Genomic DNA, 20,275 nt, shown 5'->3' with positions numbered 1-20,275 from the left:
TTATGTGTTTCTCCTGTCGTTTGCCCTTACAATTTTTTATCTGATTATCAAATATCTGGCAAAGAAGTACTTGGCAGGATTTAGAGCTCTTCAGTCGCCTGATGACCGCGGAGCTGATGGCATAATGAGAGGCTCCTAATGAAGTTCCCAGCCGTGCTGTCCCTGAAAAGCCCCGATACCACCCACATTCTTTTTGCCCCCTATTTCTCCACCCGCGGAACTTGGTGGTCTCCACACATGATTTGGAAAAGGGACAAAACACAACTCAGTTATGCTCTTCACGCGCAATTTCGGCTTAAACCTAGTCCTCAAGCTCAGGGCAAGTAAATAAAAAAGAAAAAAACCAAAACCGAAACACAGAATCACAAGTATCACTCGGAAGCTCTCTGGTTTTGCCTACTTGTTGCAGGGGCTAGCAGGTGCAGCAGCAACCCGCCCGGGAGCCCGAGGGGCGGGCGGCGCCGAGGCGGGGCAGGGCACGGAGCCGCCCCCGCCCCCCGGGCACGGCGGGCTCTCCGGCCCGACCCGGCCTGCGCGCTCCCGGCTCGCCCCGCCCCGGCCCGCGCGCGCCCCCGACCAGCGGGGGCAGCTTTTCCCGGGAGCAGAAGGCACACGGAGACCCCGCGGGAGCGAGCGGGCGAAGGCGGCTGCTCCCGCGGCACACAGCCCCAGCCCCAGCCCCAGCCCGCCCCAGGGGCGCGCACCTGCCCCGCGGCAGCGGCGCGGCCACACCGGGGGCGGGCCCGGGCGGGAGCGGAGGGGCGGGCGGGGAGGAGCGGGGGGCGGGCGCCGCTCGCCGCCGCGGGGCTGCGGCTGGGCTGGGCGCGGGCGGCCGGCCGGCGGAGCGCTCGCAGTCGCGGGGAACGCCGGGGCTGTCGGTCGGTCGGGCGGCGGGCGGGAAGGGAAGGCAAGGCAAGGCAGGCGGAGCAGGGAAGGGAGCGGGAGGCGGCGGCGGCGCCGCGCTCGCCCCGCTGCCCTGGATGACGGGCGGCCGGTTCGACTTCGACGATGGCGGCACCTACTGCGGCGGCTGGGAGGACGGGAAAGCCCACGGGCACGGCATTTGCACCGGGCCCAAGGGGCAGGGCGAGTATGCCGGCTCCTGGTCCCACGGCTTCGAGGTGGCGGGCGGCTACACCTGGCCCAGCGGCAACACCTACCTGGGCTACTGGGCGCAGGGCAAGCGCCACGGGCTGGGCGTGGAGACGAAGGGCAGGTGGATGTACCGCGGCGAGTGGTCTCACGGTTTCAAGGGGCGCTACGGGGTGCGGCAGAGCCTCAGCACGCCGGCCCGCTACGAGGGCACCTGGAGCAACGGGCTGCAGGACGGATACGGCGTGGAGACCTACGGGGACGGAGGTGGGCGCCGGCGGGGGGCGCCCCGCGCGCGGCGGCGCCGGGGGGCGGGCGGCAATGGGGGTGGGTGGGGGGTGCGCGCCTGCGTGGGCGCGCCGCGGGAAGGGCCCCTCCTTCCAGCCCCGCGCTCTCACCGCCGCCCTCACGCCGGGGCGCTTCTCCTGCCCCTGCCCGCGGCCGTGCGCCTTTCCCGGCGCCCTTCGCTCGGCGCCCCCGAGGCCCCGCTGGCGGCCGGGGAGCGCCACAGGTGCCTGGCAGCCGCCCCGCCCCACTCTGTGAGGAGCCGCCTGGCCCCGGCTGCGCTCCGAGCGCGCTGAGCTGTCCGGGCTCAGCGCTTTCTCCCGGCCAGCTGGTAGAAATCCGCATTACGGCCGCCTGCAGACGGCTTTCCTTTCTCCCCGCCGAGGCGGCTCACGGGCTCCGTGCCCGAGGTGGCGATGGCCGGGTGGCCGCGCCTGGCTCGGGGAGCGAGCGAGGCGGGAGAACCCCGGCACCTCGCCCCCTGAGCGCCGCGTTGGTGCGGGAACGGCAGGAACCTGTTCTAATAGAGCCCTGGTGTCCGCTCATGTGCGGGTGTTGTGCGCTCGATGCGCTCGGCTTGTAAACAGGAGGCTGGAGCTAATGGAGTGGGCACGCAGCTCGCGTAAAATCAATGAAACTTGGGTCCACCCTCATATAATAACTCCCGATATTACAAAAATACGGGGTGGTTTCAAGCATCCTGCTCAAAGCAGGAGGTGTACAGTGCACTCACACAGACCTGCCTCTCACACCTTTCCCCACGACAAAGGCAGTGTCTCAGGGCTGAGCCTCACCGCGGTGGGCGTGCGGAGCCGCGGCGATCCGCCCTCCGCTGGAGTCGGGAGCGGTCAAGTCAGGGTTCAGCGAGGTTAACGAGGGCTGGAGATCACTGGAGTTCTTGTACCTCTGTACAATAAATAAGCCTGATACTCTTTAATTCAGCCTTTGCTGGTGTAATGTCACTGGCCTCGCTGAAAGTGCCACCTGCAACTTCTGCAGAGTTGCTCTTCAGCTAGGAACAAGGGAGCGGGTTTGGTCTGTTCTAACAGGAGGAAAACGGGTCTCAGTTTTAGGACTAGACAGTCGCTGGGATTTTTTGACAGAAATGCTGGTTGCTTCAGCGTTCAGAAACGTGTTCAGTTAACAGGCAGGTAATAGAATTTACCAAAATCAGAGGTACTGTTCACATGATGTGACTAAAGGACTAACCCATATATCAGCTCTCAACAGATGCTTTTGCTGATTTCTTCAAGGAATTTTGTCACATCATCTCTGGTGAAACTTTCAGGAGAATGGGTATTTTTGTATTAAGCAGAAAATTAGATATTTGCAGGTGGGCTTCTATTTTTTCTTTTCCAAAATAGAAAATGTAGCAAGTTGGTGAGATTCAGTTCCTTCAGACAAGAAAAGTGTGCAGTGGGTTTTGTACCTTTCTCTCCCCTTGTTTAGAGATATTTGTAGCTGTCCAGAAATTGTTTCCTGGTGTGGAAATTTGTGATAATCAAAGACAGCAATGTTTTTGGATTAATTAAAAAAAAAAAACAAAAAAAAACAAAACCAACAACAAAAAGGAAAGAACTCACCAAAATCAAAGTATGGAAGAGATCAGAATTTCAATTTCTCTTTCATCGCACAATGCACTTTTCAATTTTTATTATATTTGTATTGGCTAAATACAAGCAGTGGCTTTCCTTTTTTTTCCTCCCTTGCCTTCTGGAAAAGTGAATTGCCATTCCATTAAATCTTCTAGAAAACAAAGTTGTTTCTACCCTTTTTTCTTTAGGCTTCTTGTGGCTTTTTAAAAAAATCTTAATATAGTATTGGTTATTGGAGATAAATTCTCTCAGTGTTTAGACTTGGAATAACATAGGAAGGATCCAGTTCACACTGTTAGCTGAAATCTGTTGTCATGACTCCAGTCTTTTGCATGTTGCAGCTCATACGAACAGAGGGTGTGAAGTCCCATTGATTTTAATGAAAGTACTCATGAATGAAGCAGAGCAGTACGTCATAGATGTTTGCAGATGTGCTTTTGTTTTCATGCTCTGGGAACAGTAGATGTATTTGCACACCAGAACAACATCTGAAATGGGTTTATAAGGAAACCAGATTTACACATGTATCTTTAACATAATTTAAAACAGTTGCAGGAAAGCTCTCTCTTCATGAATACCAGTGTAGAGAAATAACTCATTAGAATGTGCCAACTGCCAGTTTATTTTCAAACTCACTATAATGTAGATCTCTTTGCTGCTGGCTTTTTGGTTGTTTTTATTTTTTTTTTAGTATATCCCCAGTACATTGCTTTAAAGTGTATTGTTGGTATTATGAGATGTCATTGAAGGAGGGAAACAGAAAATAAGCATTGACAGTGTTCCTCAGTTTTTGCACACAACACTTTCATGACATGAGTAATACATGTCATGCTGTGTTTAGATGCTTACAATTGTCACTCAGTCAAATCTCTGAGGAAAACACTGAATTATAAATCATGATACTTCATTCATTGCATGTGATTACATTGGGCTTTCAAGTGGCCCATCTCTCTGTTCCCTGCAGCAATCTGGATTTTTGTGCCTCCTTTAAACTCCCTAGGTTTTGTTAATCTGTGTGAAGATGCCAAACCTACCGGAGGAGTGACTGTGGCCTTATTTGAAACTTCAGTATGTCTAAATTGGTTATTTATGGTCGTTCCAACAACAGCAAAAACCAATTGCATGTTGTCATTCCACAAAGGGAGATCAGGGGAAAAAGCACCCTGAAGCAAAGGTCACATATGCTCATTGATTTCTGAGAGGTCTTCTTTCTAGGTCTACGCTTATTTAACATTTGAGGGAGAAAAGCATGCAAAAATCTTAATGTAACAACAACTTTTTGAAACCAGAGAATATCTGAGTAAAGGATAAGAGCAAGTAGAGTAGTTAAACTCTCAGGGTTTTTTACAGTGTAGTTTTAAATTTTAGCTGCAAGTGGGCAATGGCATTTACAGCTGTAAGATGCACCAAGGGTGTTTTAGAAGGGATGACACACTGTAACTAAGGAAACAGATTATGAAATTATATCTTAGAACAACTTGCCAACAAAAAGAAAAGGAAAAAAATACACTTTCTAATAGCTCTCAGGCTTAAAATATGAACACCTTTCCAAGAGAACCAATTAAACACCAGATCGATGGTCAGCAGTTGTGGCTGAATGTTTCTTCAGTTACAAAGGATAGCAAGCCCAGCTTTTGAAAAAATTAGTGTTAAACAATGTTACTATTTTATGGTCAAATACAGTTTAAATTATGTTGGTAATTACAGTGTTAATAAAAATTTCATAATTTTTAGAGGAGCTGCTTTGAATAGTCAGCTGTCATATAAGGTGAAACAGAATGTGGTGTGTGTGTTGATATATTGTTTCTGTTTATCTCTATCTAGAGAGATAGGTAAATACTGGATATGTTTTCATCTTCATATATGGGAAAAGCTTTTTCATCATGTGTTATATCATAAATTGTTGTATTTAGTTATATTTCAGTATTGACATATCTTGCTTGTTTAAAGATCTCTAAAATTTATTGAATAAGGTGATGCAATTAAAGTCTGATATAGTAAGTCATATTACTGTACAAGGTTCTTGTATCTACATTCTGGACACTGCTCTCCATATTTCATTAAAATACTTTTCCTTTAAAGTGTGAGTTGAAAAACCAAGGAAAATGAGTTAGCTTTTTAGCATTAGTATCAGAAGCGTTTCCATTGAGACATCTGTAATGACAGAAATGATGAGTTACTTGCTACACTGCATAAAATTCAGCCTAAATATCTCATACTTTTTAAGGATGAAATGAGTACGAATCTTCCATTTTCTTTTTTACTATTTTCTCTTTAGAAGAACATGCATTGATTTTATTTCCCCAGTAGAAAGGAAAATTGGACTAGTGGATAGCAGCACATTAATTGTTCTTGTTTTAATGCCTTTAAGGGCAGCTGCAAACACTTCCCTTCCTTCTAGAGTAGCAAAAAATACACGTCCTTAATTAAGTATTTTTAAGCTTTCCATTAAACACATGTTTATTAATTACAATATGAGTAAGAAAAAGAGACTGACCTTTTACTCTTCTCTAAAATTCTGTACTGAAATAGTAGATTATGCTTGAAGTCTGATGTTGTAAGCAGCATGGAGAGCCATAATTATGAGATGCTACTCTAATGTAATATTGTGGTATAATCAAAATTAGACTTAGATTTATTATTTCAAAATTAAATTAACTAGTGCAGAACAATAAAGGGGTTATAATATGTAGTAATAAGTATATGTAGCCAGTTTCTTAGTTCCAGCATATCATTACAGATCCCAGAATAATTAGGGACAAAATGAAGTAATTTGTGCACGTAAAATATTAATGTATTTCCAGGAATTTTCTGTTTAATAAAACAACAACAAAAAATATTGTGGCTGTATATTTGCAGTATTTACAGAATATGCCATACCAGTGCATTGTGCTCATGTTTCTATTTATTCTTCTCCATATGCTGAGTTTTTTAAAATAATCATGTTCCTAGATTCAGCACCCTTACAACCAATGCAGTAGTAGGTATCCAGGATACAGAGAATGAGAAAGAAACTAAGAAAGTTATTTGTTTGTGTCAGCAGCCATCTGTTAAAAACCTTCCACTTGGTAGAATTTTCTACCAACACGGAATAGTTACCTTTTAGAACCTATCTAGTATTATATAATAGTGAAAACAGACTTAGCAAATTTAATTGTGTGTTAACACTGAAATACACGTTAGCAGAAGAGGTAATGAGTAAGGCAGTACTTGGTAAATGGTGGACACGTACACAACCAAACCAGTATGTGTATATGGAAGAGGTTTAATCTCAAAGCAAATGAATCTTGGATCTGCATATTTAACTGCGATTACTGCATAAATATTTTCACAAAAATTTTATCAATCACTAAATTTGTCTTGTGATATTTAGTTCTCTGAATAGTCAGTAGATGCTCCAATTGAAGTAGATCAAAATTTTAAAAAATAATTAAAGATCACTTATTCTCTGAAAAAATATTCAAAGTAGCTTAAAAAAAAAACAAAAAACCCAGCACTAGGTGGGTGAGCAACATCATTTTGAGGAGCTTAAAGTAGTTTAATGGGAATTAGAGTGAAATTACATCACAAAAAAAGTTATCTTCTACTTGCTAGTTACGGTATCCATGCAACCTTCCTTTGGAGCCTCTGGTAGAAATGGCCTTCAGAGAGCAGACAATGGAAAGTGTCAAAATGAAAATGACTTTCAAGAATAAAAGAAGAAAAATTGCTGTAGTAATCTGATAAAGGTGGGATTTGGCTCCAGTGCAGCTTTGCATGGCCATCCATGACTTTTCATATCGTGTACCATCTGTCCTCCTTACATTGCTGTTTAAAACTTTTTAGAAGAGTAGTTATGATTAAATGTTTGCTAGAACGTTGTGCAGTACTGTGTTACTGCCTTGCCTTTCTTACATACTGCAGAACAAAAGAAAGGCAAAAAAAGGGCTACAGAATTCATGCTTTTGATCCCTCTGTCAGAACATTTGGCAGAATGCAGCGCATATTTATGTGCTGGGGATACTAGAAAGTGTTGGTATGAAGAGTTCATAAAGAGAAAGGGGTCCTAAGGTTTTGCTCTTTCATTCAAATCCACAGAAAAATTTTAAAATATTTAATTTTACAGTGGAGGTTTATGACAGCGGATCCAAAAGCCCATCTGCAGACAATCTGTCAAATAGCTCCTGACAAGGAGAGGTCTATAGTCACCTTAAACCCACAATAACAGAATGGTTACTTCTCCTACTTGCTCTTTCTGTGGGCAGCTGGGCACAAGAACTGTAAGTGTCCTGCTCTCTCCCTTCTCAGCTGACTACATATCTCTGTTTCTGCTAGCCACCTTCCTATCAGTCCACCTTAAAAAAATGTTGAGGGAGTCCTGCTTTAGAAATTTCTCTCAATTTTTTCCCCTGAATAGATCCATTAAAAAAATGGTTATGATTATAGTTACTGTGTCTTAGTTACTAAAATAAACCAGCTGTGAAAGTGAAGGATTTTCTTCAAAATAATTTATAAGAAAAACAAGTAACAAAAGTAGTTTATCTGTCTGTGTTGTGTGCATCTCTTCTTACCAAAATCAGAGCTGACAGTGTAGTGTTGCCTGTAGCATACTGGATGCAGAGAGCTAGGTCTTCTACAGCTTCCTAAATTTAACTTCTTATTATTTTAAAAGGTACCTACCAGGGGCAGTGGACAGGAGGGATGAGACATGGATACGGTGTACGTCAGAGTGTACCCTATGGCATGGCCACTGTGATCCGTTCACCTCTCCGAACATCTCTGGCGTCGCTTCGAAGTGAGCAGAGCAATGGCACTGTTCTGCACGACGTCACTTCAGACAGTCCGGCTGGAACAAGAGGAGGATTTGTGCTCAATTTTCACAGTGATCCAGAAGCCATGGGCATTAAGAAAAAAGGAGGCTTATTCAGAAGAGGATCCCTTCTGGGTAGTATAAAACTTAGAAAATCGGAGTCTAGGTCATCGATATCTAGCAAACGGAGCTCTGTAAGGAGCGATGCTGCTATGAGCAGGATTAGTTCTAGTGACGCCAACTCTACAATTAGTTTTGGAGATGGTGACTGTGATTATAGCCCTCTGGAAGACCACGTTGATGCTACCACTACAGAAGCCTACATGGGTGAATGGAAGAACGACAAGCGCAGCGGTTTTGGTATCAGTGAGCGATCAAATGGTATGAAATATGAAGGAGAGTGGCTGAATAACAGGAGGCATGGATATGGATGTACCATGTTTCCAGATGGCACCAAAGAAGAGGGAAAGTACAAAAATAACATTTTGGTCCGTGGAATAAGAAAGCAACTTATACCAATACGAAACACAAAAACTAGAGAAAAGGTGGATAGAGCAATAGAGGGTGCACAGCGAGCAGCTGCCATGGCAAGAACCAAAGTGGAAATTGCAACCTCAAGGTAAGTTATCAACTGGAAGGTTGTAGACCTTTGTGGTAGTGAGCACTTGCTTGCCTCTCAGTTTCATGTGTGTAGCTCTGTTGATTTTCGTGGCATTATGCATTTGGAGCTTAGAGCTTCAACTGGTTTGAGTATAGAGTTGGTGTTTGTTCTGTAGCATACTGTAAAAGTAAATTTCCATTCTTGATATATTTCTGCTTTCTCTCAAGAGCTGCTGCATTATGCCTTTAAACCCGTTTGGAAAATAAAATTGGTGAGGAATGTAATGAATTATTTGGGGGAAATGAGGTAAAGTTTTAATATTTTCCCATAGCCATGCTCCAGTTATACTTACTTACTATATTGCAAATTTTTTTGGTAGCATCTGAAACTGACTGAAGTTGCCCATTTGAGAATAGGCATCTTAAGATGCATCTCTTTGTCTGAGGTGCTCTTGGTAGGAACAGCCTAAGAATAATGGTCGAGGATGTTGTGCTTAGAGGCTGTTGGTTTGGTTGCCAGGACAATGTCTGCCAAAAGAGTTCTTTATGAGGACTCTTCCATTTTGGAGCATGCTTCTCCTCCACTCATCTGATCATACAACCACCACCTGAAATAGGGGTAGTCAGCTTCTCCCCGTGCCTCTGCCAAATGTTTGAGATGGGAGAAGTGTTTGGGAATTGGTAGTGGAGAAAAGCGTCATTTTCACTTTCAACTTCTAACCAACAACCAAGCAAAGTTTCTTGAAATGAAGTAGTTACAAATTAAATCAGTGCGGACAATTTTAATTGGTCATATTGTTAAGTTTGAGAGCTCTTTAAAAAGCTATTTCATTTTTATTGCCTTCCAATAAGTTTCTGTGGTGATTTCTCTATTGATGGCTTTAGTTTGTTTCCTCAGGCAGGCTTTTCTTGAAATATGCTTTGAATTAAAAAAAAGAGTCCAGAATATGCATGAAAGAAAATCTTCATGCTATTTTAGAAAGAGGATGTCACATTACTCTTTGAGCTGAACAACTGATTCCTAATTTAGTGTGGTCACTAGTGTGTCCCCAGTGACTACCCTTTTCCTGACAGTCATAAGAAGTACAAAAAACTGCTTCAGTAGGAGAGCTTGAATATATAAAATGCTCATAGCAAGAAGTAGTTGAGACACTAAGATGAAGAATGTAGCATACCATTAAAGGATTTTTCTGAGAACTGGTCAAGTAACTAAAGGGTAGCATATATTTGGTTACTTCTATAAATATATGTAAGGCATTATATGACAGCATACCGTATTAGTAAGTCAGATCAGTAATACCTAACTTTGAGAAAGTACTGGATCCCATTTATGTTCTGTCAGTACATAATAAGCCCTAGTTTTAAAAAAAAATAGGTGGGATATATGGAAAGGGGGACTCACCCCTTTGAGTCTGTATAAAGCTATTAAAAAGCTGTCGTCTGAGACCATTACATTGCAAGGCACAGTGAATGCACTTCCTCTTCAAGAAGTGTCTCTGAAGTATTTTGTTTGCTTTTCCTTTCCTTTGATTTTTAGGTGGAGGACAGAGATCAAATTGCTTCTTTTGGAACAATTCACCAAAACAATGTTGATTTCTTGAAAATACATTTTTGAAAGTGCAGCAGAAGTTTTGTACATTTTGTAGTGCAGCTGTGACCTGGGGCAGTCTCCCTTTGGTTTCTCAACTAAAAATTTCTCTGAAACATTCCCATGACTACCAGGATAGACAGCAAGATGGCAGATTCAGGTGTTCTCTCTTTTTAGTAGCCACTGACCAACTGTACTGGCACTGATTCAAAGGCCAAGAGACCTGACACCGAACTGGGCAACATCAGGCATTAAGATAATATTAACTTCACTTCTGAGGGCATGTTGGGCTCCCCTAGTAAGAATGGCAAGACCTTTCCTATCTTGCAAATTTTCAGAGTTCTTTTGAGTATCTACCAGTAGGAGCAAGGCCATGGACACTGGTGAACTAAAAAACTGTCTTAGCAAACTGTCTTGACCAATTTTTTACCAAACTGATATATTAATAATATAATAATTCTTTGGACGATAGCAGTCTTGCAATGTCTTTCTAGATGAATGGTGGTCCTGTCTGTTTCCTGACAATTACTACTGCACAAAAAATTCTAGTCTGCCTTCTGTAATTTCTCTAGTGTGTAATAAATACAAAGGTGGTTCTGCCCATATGGCATCACCTCACTGCACAGTGGCCTTCTGTGTTTCAGACTGGACAGATGTCACCAGCACTGTGTGCTTGCTGTAGATTTCCATTCCATTAGTTGAAGAACTCGCTAGATAGACCTTTTCTCACCCCCAAAACCATCGAGCCAAAGAGGTAGAAATCCTTACTCTCATCCAGATACCTTCCTTTTCAGTGCAGCTTGGAGTTGCTATTCTTCCTGCATACAGGAAGAATATTCCCAAAATGTTTGTTCAGCCAAATGGAAACAGACCATACTCCTCTTCATAGCTCCCTGCTGGTCCTGACAGGCTTGGCTGGTAGTTTGACCTGTGACAGATGTCCACACAGTCTTCAACGAGACCAACCACTGTTTTGCTTTATATTCTCAATGTCTTTTTATGTCTAAAAGTCATCTCTAGTAATCTGTGTAATCTTCCTTTGTCTAAAGTGGCAGTTTTGTACACAAAGAAAAATATAAAAGTTGGGATAAGTAGTGCTTGTCTGAGCCTGAATTTACATTGGCTCTCCTGACTTAGCCTTTGGGTTTTTGAGGTATTTGTACTGAGGTGTTTTGAAAATTACAACAGCATTTCTCAAAAGATAGCAAATTGCAACATTATGTGATTTATAAAAAGCTGCTGTATCAGGAAAATAATTACTAGCTTCTGCTACACAGATGTGTATTCAAAACAGATTAGAAATTAGCAATGAATAAAAATTCTTTTAAAATTACAGTGCAACTTAATAGATTTGATTGTGTATTAGTTTTACCAGCTGTATTTAAGGAAAAAATGTTTTGGCATAAATATAAAAATCCCAGAATTTGAGAAACTTCAAAATTATGCTCATTACTTTCCCTTTTCAAAACTTTTAAGGTGCCTTTTAAAAATACCATTATTATGGGGAGTAATTAATTCAAATTCGTCTTTAATGCATTGTACTAAAGGCAGTCAGGTTTATGTGCTTTATTTGGGGTCCTCCTGTCTAAGAGGAGAAGCTGCTTTCCAGAAATGTTTGATTCTTCTCTATACATGTGAAGTGCTTTAAATGCTGAAAGATGTATGTTTGGAAGAGCCTTTTGGAAGATATTAAAAAGCCTCATGTGTTGACTCAACAAGAGTCAAGTGGAAACTCATTTTGAGGATATCATGTAATTCTCAATGTAGGGATTTTGAACTTCCTTTTCATCACTGTCATGTGTCTCACTCAAAGGAGATATCCCTCTGCAGTTCAATATAAACTGGAATAACATTAGAGCACTTCTTTCCTAGTAAGAAAATTACTTAAGTTTTCATTATTCTGTATTATATTAACTTTGCCTTCATCAATATTTATGTACAAAATAAAAAACTGTATTGTTTCTGGAATTCATTTTCAGAGTTTGAACATAAACTTATAATACTGAGTATCACTGGGTGTTTTTAAAATACATCAGTCCTGTAAGTAAATGTGAGGCAGTGGAAACAGAAGGAATGATGTTTGTTTACTAACAACCCTTCATATTTCACATTATTTCAGAAAAGTCGATTTTCTGCATTCAGAATTGAGTGTTCTGAGCCAGGCCTTTTCTTTTTCTTTTTCCTTTTAAATATTTTCTAGCTAATTCTCCCCTTAAAAGATATTTTCCTCTAAGTGTCGACTCTCTGAGGAAGAACAAACTTTGCAAGCACACAGAGGGACATGATAAAAATACTGTAAGGGTAAGAAATATGAACTAGAAGATCGTGTATGAAGGAAAAGAGAGAAAGAAATCAAAAGAGAAAAATATTTCCTTGTTGATACTTTCCTTACATTTCATTGATCTTTCAGGTCATAAAACAGATTCAAGAATTAAAACTTGTTGTTTTTTCTCCTTTTCACAAAAGCGAAATGCTTCTAATTACTTTAAATTTTGAGTGAGTTTTAAGTGAAGCATATGTATTGTCATAGTGTGCCATGAGAACTTGTGTCCACCTTAAAAGCAATATTGTAATGGGCTCTCATTACAGGAGCACCTGAGATTTGGTGAAGCATAATGGTTCCTTTGTGTTAGGCACTGCACAAACAAATTATGCTGTCTGGAGACCTTGCAGTCTGGGAAAATGGCTGTGCCCAACAGATGAAAAGAAGCTGGCAAAAGACTGGGCCAGAGAACAAGATAACAGTAAAATCAATATCTTGCTACTAATAATATGGAGCAGTTCCTCCTTGTTAATTAGCTGTCTGTGCTCAGACAGCAGTGACTAGCAAGCTTCTAGTCACTCTAGTGCTCTTTTTAAGTGGAGCACTGAAGGGGGATTAACTGGCATCTTCTGCAGTGATTTCTTTTTCAGAGCAGCTTTTTTAGACAGCTCAATTTTATTTTTAACATGTTTGTGTCCAAGTCCACAGATGCTAGAGCTAAATTTCAGCTTTTATTTTTTTAATAGAAGCTGCTGAAACTCTGGTTGTGATCCTGTCTCACAAGCAGGCTGCTTTGTTGTACGTGGCTTCCAAGGAATCTTGAGTTGTTAGAAGTGGATGCAGGAGGAAGGTGCAGCAGGATTGACTTGGTAGTGGAGACCCAGAATAACTATTTTGTTTGGGAGTGAACACACCTTCTCAACATGGACTTCTTTTGGGACCCTGCTGTCCCTTGCTCTCATCGTGGCCTGGTGCCAGTAGTGACTTGTGTGATGTCCAGTGCTAGGATGAGTCAGAGAACTCCAGTTTTACCCTGAGTCCTGGCCTGCTGCTGCCCCAGCCAGGGCTTGGACACTTAGCATTGCCTTCAAGTTGCTGGGCAGCGCCTCTGGCTCAGCTGTCCACCCCAGAACACCCACGTCCACAGCACAGCAGTTACTCAAGAACCCACTGCTCACATTTTTCATAACCTCGATTCAGAGTAAGCTTCACCGTGCTGTGTTACGTGGTGGGGTGATATGGAGCGTATGGATGTCTCAGGGAGCAGTACTAGGTGGTTTATTAGGCAGCTCCTTTGTTGTGTTCGTTGCCTTGTGTGACCAGTGTGCTCATCTTGACCTGAACAAACTGTGATTTCTCGGGAGAGCTGAAATGACACGCATGTGATAGCACAGTTTGTGTCCACACTAGAAGGCAGCTGCCCATCGTTCCAAACAGCATTGAATTATTTGTGCCACACACAGCTTTCCATGATGGATTTAGCTGACTCTACCACTCTCACTTTACTCAAGAAACTAAACTGGACACTTGCAAGCCTGGTGCCTCACACGCCTTGGAGATGCTTTACTTATTATAGCTGAAATATGAACATTGTGTTTAGCAATAGGATCCAGCGAATACCAAAGGTATTTATATAAGACTGCTTGCTTCAGTACAAAAAGCTGCCTGAGGTTCAAAATGAAATCACTTTTAATCATTTTGCTACATAGTTTGTTTGAAGATAACAAGTGAAATGCTGTGGTAAAACTTAAAATAGGTCTTGAACTACTATAGATAGTAATTTTAAAGTTAAATCTGCATTCTTTATAGAAAACCATATGTTCTTTGAATCCTGTGGGAGTTACACCACTAACTTCATTGGGGCGCATATTCCCTCAGATTTCACAAACAACTCATTGGTAAAAGAATATAATCTTGGACTGTTCCTCAGTTATTTGCTGGGGAATGAATAATACAGCTGTTTGAAATACACAAATCGTATAAACATCATTACACAGATTTCTTTTTACTTTCTTAGTATTTAATGCACCAAGATTATGTGGCTGAAAATATGCGAAATTAGTCCTGTACCATATCTCAGCTTGAAATTTTAGAAGTATTTAGTATTTAATTTTATCTAGTATTTAGTTTTTTATCACATTACCTATATCCAAATATATCTACCTACAGCCATAAGCTTAATAGGGATTTAAGTTTTTTTAAAGAAGTTCTGGTGCGTATCCAGTCTTACCTTGTGTTTGTATTAGACACAGAATTGTTACTTGAGAGTTGCTTTTCTAAATTGTTTAAAATCAGGAGATTGCTAGTATAAGATTGGAAATATTCAGTGCTTTCAGAACATAAATGAAACAAAACAATGCTGCACCACTGCTTTCAAAATAACCTTCTAAGAAAGCCTTTTTCTGCTATACAAACATTCTTAAAATATATTCTTTTTCACATGGTAAGGGGGTTTTTCCCCAATTTCCAGAACACTTAATTGAGAAGCAGAGATGATTTTTGCAGTAGTAGCCCAGCAGATGTACATGACAACATTAAGGCTTTTTTTTAATGGTACTGGGATAGACAAAGAGACTAGTATTTTTTGTAGTCACAGAAGATGAGTTGTTAGGCAGATTCTCCCCTTATTTTTTATATAGCATATCAGTTTTGATCTGTATTACAACAATTGCTCAAAAGCTAAACTGCAAATAGCATCTCTCTTTACTGACTTGTAGGAGAGTTTCTGTGATGGAAATAAATATGAATTCAAATAACAAAATCTGGATCGTTTGTACTGGTTAGTCATGTGTGAACTGTAGAGTTAAGTCATTAGATTTATGTTATTTATTGCTATAAAAATACTCTCAGAACCAAAAAGATATTTTTTATTTCCACTATATCTAGTACAACTGCATACATACATTTAGTAGTACTAGTTGGAGCTTGAGTTATTTCCTTGATGTTTTGCTCAAAGATTAAATCAACTCATATAGAACATTCCCAGCTTATTTCTTCAAAGAGATAAGAAAACTTGCTATCATCTAACTGTAACATTGTTGAACAGTATTCTGTAGAGCAGCATGTTTCTCACTGAACAACTACGGCAGAAAAATACTCATTTAAAGGATTCATTCATTGATCTAATTCTATATTTTCCTAATAACAATTGATTCATTTTCTCAAAATTGGTGTAGTTCAATGAGTGGTACTGTTTGTTTGAATACTAATGGATCAGTGATACATATTATGACTTTTCTTCATGTTTTTGGTGATTAATACATTTTTCTGCTTTATGTATGTAACAGATTTCAGTACATGCTTGTGTACACTGACCTGCATTCTTTTGCCTATCTCACTATGATCTTCTTCTTTCACTACTCCTAAATTTGCACTTTGTTTTTCTGCTTTGTTTGTTCTTCTGCAGTTTTTTGCTCTCATTGTCTGTGGAGGTAGAGGCACGATCTCTTTGTGGCTAGGGTCCAGGAATAAATTTCTCCACTAAAGTTTGCCTCCCTCAAACCCATGTCAGCGTTTAACATCTGAAACAACCTATTGATTATTCCTGTTGTCCTCTCAAGATTTACTATTCCCAGATCTGCTGAATAGCAGTAGCAGTCTCCCAAGAACTCATTCCCAAGGTCACCTTAAAGCCACTCATAAATAAAGTTAGGGTGGTTCTGCTTTGCACATCACTCTTACACTTAAATTGAACTTCATTCACCATTAAGAGACATCAGTGAGTTTTGTGCATCCCTTTGTTGCAGTTTTGCCTCAGACTTCTCTGATGCTGCCATTCACAAATTCAGTCACTTGGCTGTTCAAGCTTTTCCTTGGCATTTAAGGATAACATGAGTTCTCAGCCCTGAGCCCTGTGGATGTCCAGCACTAAACCGCAGTTGGGAGAATCAGTCATTTAGTCTGTCCCAGTATGTTCTGTTTCTGAATTAATTTTTTGTTCACTTAAGCACTTCTTCTTTCTCTTGTTTTTTTTTAATCTTTATTTCCAGACTTTCTGGTGAGAAATGCTACACTTTAGGTTTACTACGTTAAAAGTAGGGGTTGATGAGAAATTACTGTTTTGCATTTAAAAGTCAGAAATTTCCTTCTAGTATCTGACTAAAATGAAATCAGTTAAATGTGAATTTTCAGCTCTTTTGTTCTAGGAGGTTAAGAAGACAGGTATCTGCATTCTTTTCTCTTACCACACTGAATCAGGTGGGTAAGTCTTGTTTAGTTGCCTTATTGCTATAATGCAGCACCTCCACTTCATGCTTGCCTCAGGTGTTCCTGGCATATATAAAAAGAGGCAGAGGTCATTTTGCTGCTGCTTTAGCTTTCCTTTCTGGCTTTGGGGTGAATAATTTCAAAGATATTTTTTCTCTGAACTTTCAGACTACTTTATAAATAAGGAATTGGATCATGACACTCTTAGTTCGGCAAAAGAACTCAAAATCCAAAGGTGGAAACAGGCAAGACCCAAAAGATTGTCACTGTTGAGGTGGCCTGTGGGCAGATATGAGCGTGCATCACAGCCCTAGTGTGTTCTTGTCTGGAGCCAGGATTTCATACCTGTTGCTGGTTAAAAATTTGATTTCCAAAGGGAAAAGAAAGGAGACCAAGAAATCTGGATGACCACTAAACTGAAGTGACTTCCTAGGATCTGGCTGTGTGTGTGTGCACGCATGTGTGCGTGTGTTCTGACCAAGTTCACTTTTTAAGCTCCTTCGCTTGCAGGAATTTGTGATGTCAGTTGTATAAGCATCTTAGGAATATCCTTAAAACAAAGAATATAGTGCCAAGTGCTAAGATAAAAAATGTATTTCAGGAAAAATAAATTAATCATCCCTAAAGGTGCCTAAAAGATGTGTGGATGTCGTACTTAGGGACTTGGTTTAGTGGTGGACTTGGCAGTGGTGGATTAACCTTTGGAGTTGATGATCTTTGGTTTTTCATGTTTTAAATGTTTCTAAATTTATTACCATTCACAACATCATTTTGTGCTTCAGAGAAGAGTTCAGTTTTGGAAATCAGATTAGCAGTAAAGGTTGGAATGGCATCACTTCCATTAAAATCACAGAATACCTAAGTTGGTGACTTACTGTGATATTCAGAAATGTTTGATTTCTGCAGATCTGTTGAAGTATTAGTGGTTTCTAATGAAGAGGCTTTCTCTTTATTCCGGTGGTGACTAGATTCCTTGTGCAAAATTTAACTCATCTTAAGAGGTCTAATGTTGCCCAGCATTCACAATTTCCTAAAGGTGCAATGTATGGGTATAAATATTGTTTTATATTCTCACTGGATAATGAAATATGAGAAAAAAATCGTAATGATATATTACAATCCTGAGCACTGTTTGATAGGATAGGCCATATGGGTGAAGAGTGCCGTTTTATTTCCTAATTCAGAGTTTATACCTGTTCCAGAAATTGATTTTAAGACAGAAATGGGGCAGATAAAAATTAGTGTATATTTTGTATGCTTAAAATTTAGACCACCTGCAAGAGATGTAGTTATAGAATTTGCTCATAATTGAGCTTTATATAACCACTTGTTATCAGGAAAAGGCACTAAACATTTTCACCTCAATGTCTTTGACTGTGACATGCACAAATATGGTGCATTTCTGATGAAAAAATTCGTCATGGACCTTTGAGGGTGAACCTTTTTTAGCAGAAGGATTAAAGTACATAGCATTTAGCTTTTAGCTTTGCTGGGTTCATGAACAATAAATTTAGAGATCAATTAGTCAAAATTGTAGTTCTGAATAAATTTACCAAGGAGCTTGGGCGAAATCTTATTTGATGTTTTCTTCATATTTTAGTTGATCGGGATATGCTTTGAATGGCTTTTAACAGTCCACTCATTAGTTCCATCTTTGTAATGTTTCAGATGCTTGATTTGAATTCACTTGCTCCTTACACGTGTGGTTAGATCAGTATGAAAGTGATCGTGAAGTCTGAATAGCAGTTAAGTTGTGAGTTACCTGCTGAGAGGTGACTGCATGACACGAGGAACTCTGGCTGCAGACCTCCATGGTGAGTGAGCAATGTGAAGGAGCTGCTGTCTCTTCCAGGAAGGTCTGCATACAGTACAGAGAGACCATCAGAGGTCTCACACGCTTGCCTGCACACCCAGATTTTTGCTGTTTCTAACAAGGATGAAGCCAGACTGGAATCCTTTCAGTATAGAATACTATTACGTTTTGGACATTAAAAGTCCTCAGAAATGTTGAATTGTGCCCTGGTATTTGAGTAGGGGTTGCGCAAGACTTGGGTCTGTGAAATGCATGAGCTCATTTCCTCTTAACGAAAGTTCTTCCATTTATTTGCTATTTCACAACATATTTAATCAGCTCTTTGTAACAGTGAAGGCATTTTTGGTTGATGGTTCAAAGAACATACTGACTGGGTCTTCATAGGTCTGTCTGAGAAAACTCAGCTTAAACTATCTTCAGAAGCCCTGCCTGCTTGTTCAAGGCCCCTGAAAATTTAAGAAACACTGTTGTTCTTTTAGTGTATCTAATGTGATACTTTAAAAGATACTTTTTTTGAAAAATATGACTGATTTCCTTGGAATTTGCTGGTGCATGAAAATGTGGTTTTGGGCAGATGTATAACCTAGCACTGCTTAATCCATTCAAGAAAATAGTTCTGGTTTTGCAGAAGAAATTCACTTTGCAGAATTAGGGTGACAGTTTCCTCTTGGATTTTCTGCTTTTATATGCTCACTGTTAAACTTAAAACCATTTCCTATCTCTCTGACTCTGAAACCATGTATTGTCTTTTCATTAGTGAAACTAATTCACACCTTTACGTCTTTTTCTCTGTTCTTTGATGCTGAGTTGTCTCATTTTGCAAGTAGCAGTTTCAAGGGAGGCAGAAATTGAGCCTGCTGAGGTGCCAGTCAGCTGGGGATACATTTTGTGCACAACTTCAAGGCGTCCATCTCTTAATAAATGAAACTTTAAAATAGATTGGGACCTTTTAACGTTAAGTCTGCTGTAGTTTGTTACACTAAGGAGTGGTTTAACTCATCTTTTTTCAAGAATATTTGCTGTTTATAAAAATACTTTTGTTGTCCTTTGATGGTCCTATTCCCATATTTTTAGATTAAATATGCTTTGTTCCTCTCAAGATTAATATGTAATAGAATGTAAGGGGAAATGTTTTCTTTTCTTTTGTTTTTGAAAAAATTCTCTTCCAGAAAAAATAGAAGTTTCTTCAGGTTTCCCAGACAGCATAAACTATGTGCCACCCAGAAATTGCCTTCACACTTAATTTTCTATTTATTTTATTCTCTTGAGGTATCACCAGCTGGTTTTCCATTATGAGATTCCTATTTGAAGTTTTTCTATGAAAGTTGCCCTTCTTTGTTTTTGTTTTCTCTTTAATTACTTATGTGCAAGTGTCACCCATTCCCAATCCTTCCTTAGGAATGGATGCTGTTAAAAATAATTTGAGATAATTTTTCATTTTCTCAAAGATGTAAATTACTTGTCAATATCCTCATGTTTTGACCCTGTTATTGCTATCAGTGTAATGCATTTTCTTCTCTTGGAAAGAAATGCATTAGATGGATTAGCAAAGCACTAAAAATATCTTTGCTTAACCACCAAATTATATAACCATCCAATTTCTGTTGTCTGCTGGTCTCACGCTGTGGTACAGTTTAGAAATCTACATTTTACAATCTACATCAAGTGAAAAAAGTTTTTGATTAACATCAGATCTTCTTTCAGAATATCAAATATATCTTTTTTTAATACATCATTCTTTATTCAAAAAGTAGGGTTTACCGAAAGCTTTTGATAACTCTGCTCACTTCAAAATTTGACAATGATGCTACTTTTATACCATATATTTCTTCTATTTTTTGATCACTCTAGGGTGGTGTGTCTGATATTTGCTTTGGGTCTGTTGTGTTGCTTGTTTTGGCAGAGGGGTATTTTTAAATGGATAGTAATTTAGATCAGATGCCCTGCTTAGGGCCGTGGTACTCTGAAATAGGATGAATAGCTTTTCTAGAAAGTTCTTTATATATGCGAGAGAAGATTTGATCACCATGACCTGGTTTAAAAC

At 40.3% G+C, this 20,275-nt stretch overlaps 1 protein-coding gene across 4 annotated transcripts in view; it reads left to right on the top strand.

Annotated features, from left to right (window-relative positions):
- The first annotated feature begins 956 nt into the window (after positions 1-956).
- Positions 957-20,275, top strand: part of JPH1 (junctophilin 1) — an 82,071-nt gene continuing 62,752 nt past the window's right edge. For 3 of the 4 annotated variants that reach the window (XM_063170499.1, XM_063170490.1, XM_063170485.1), the window contains exons 1-2: positions 957-1,359; positions 7,624-8,380. In XM_063170499.1, the coding sequence (XP_063026569.1) occupies positions 981-1,359; positions 7,624-8,380 (1,136 nt within the window). In that variant the 5' untranslated portion in view covers positions 957-980. The remainder of the gene's footprint in view (positions 1,360-7,623; positions 8,381-20,275) is intronic. The other variant, XM_063170475.1, reaches the window with a different exon arrangement.

The sequence above is a fragment of the Melospiza melodia genome, chromosome 1, assembly GCF_035770615.1.
Source record: "Melospiza melodia melodia isolate bMelMel2 chromosome 1, bMelMel2.pri, whole genome shotgun sequence".
NCBI classification, from domain to species: Eukaryota; Metazoa; Chordata; class Aves; order Passeriformes; family Passerellidae; genus Melospiza; species Melospiza melodia.
The sequence above is the reverse complement of the archived record's forward strand: the minus strand, read 5'-3'. Positions and strand labels throughout refer to the sequence as shown.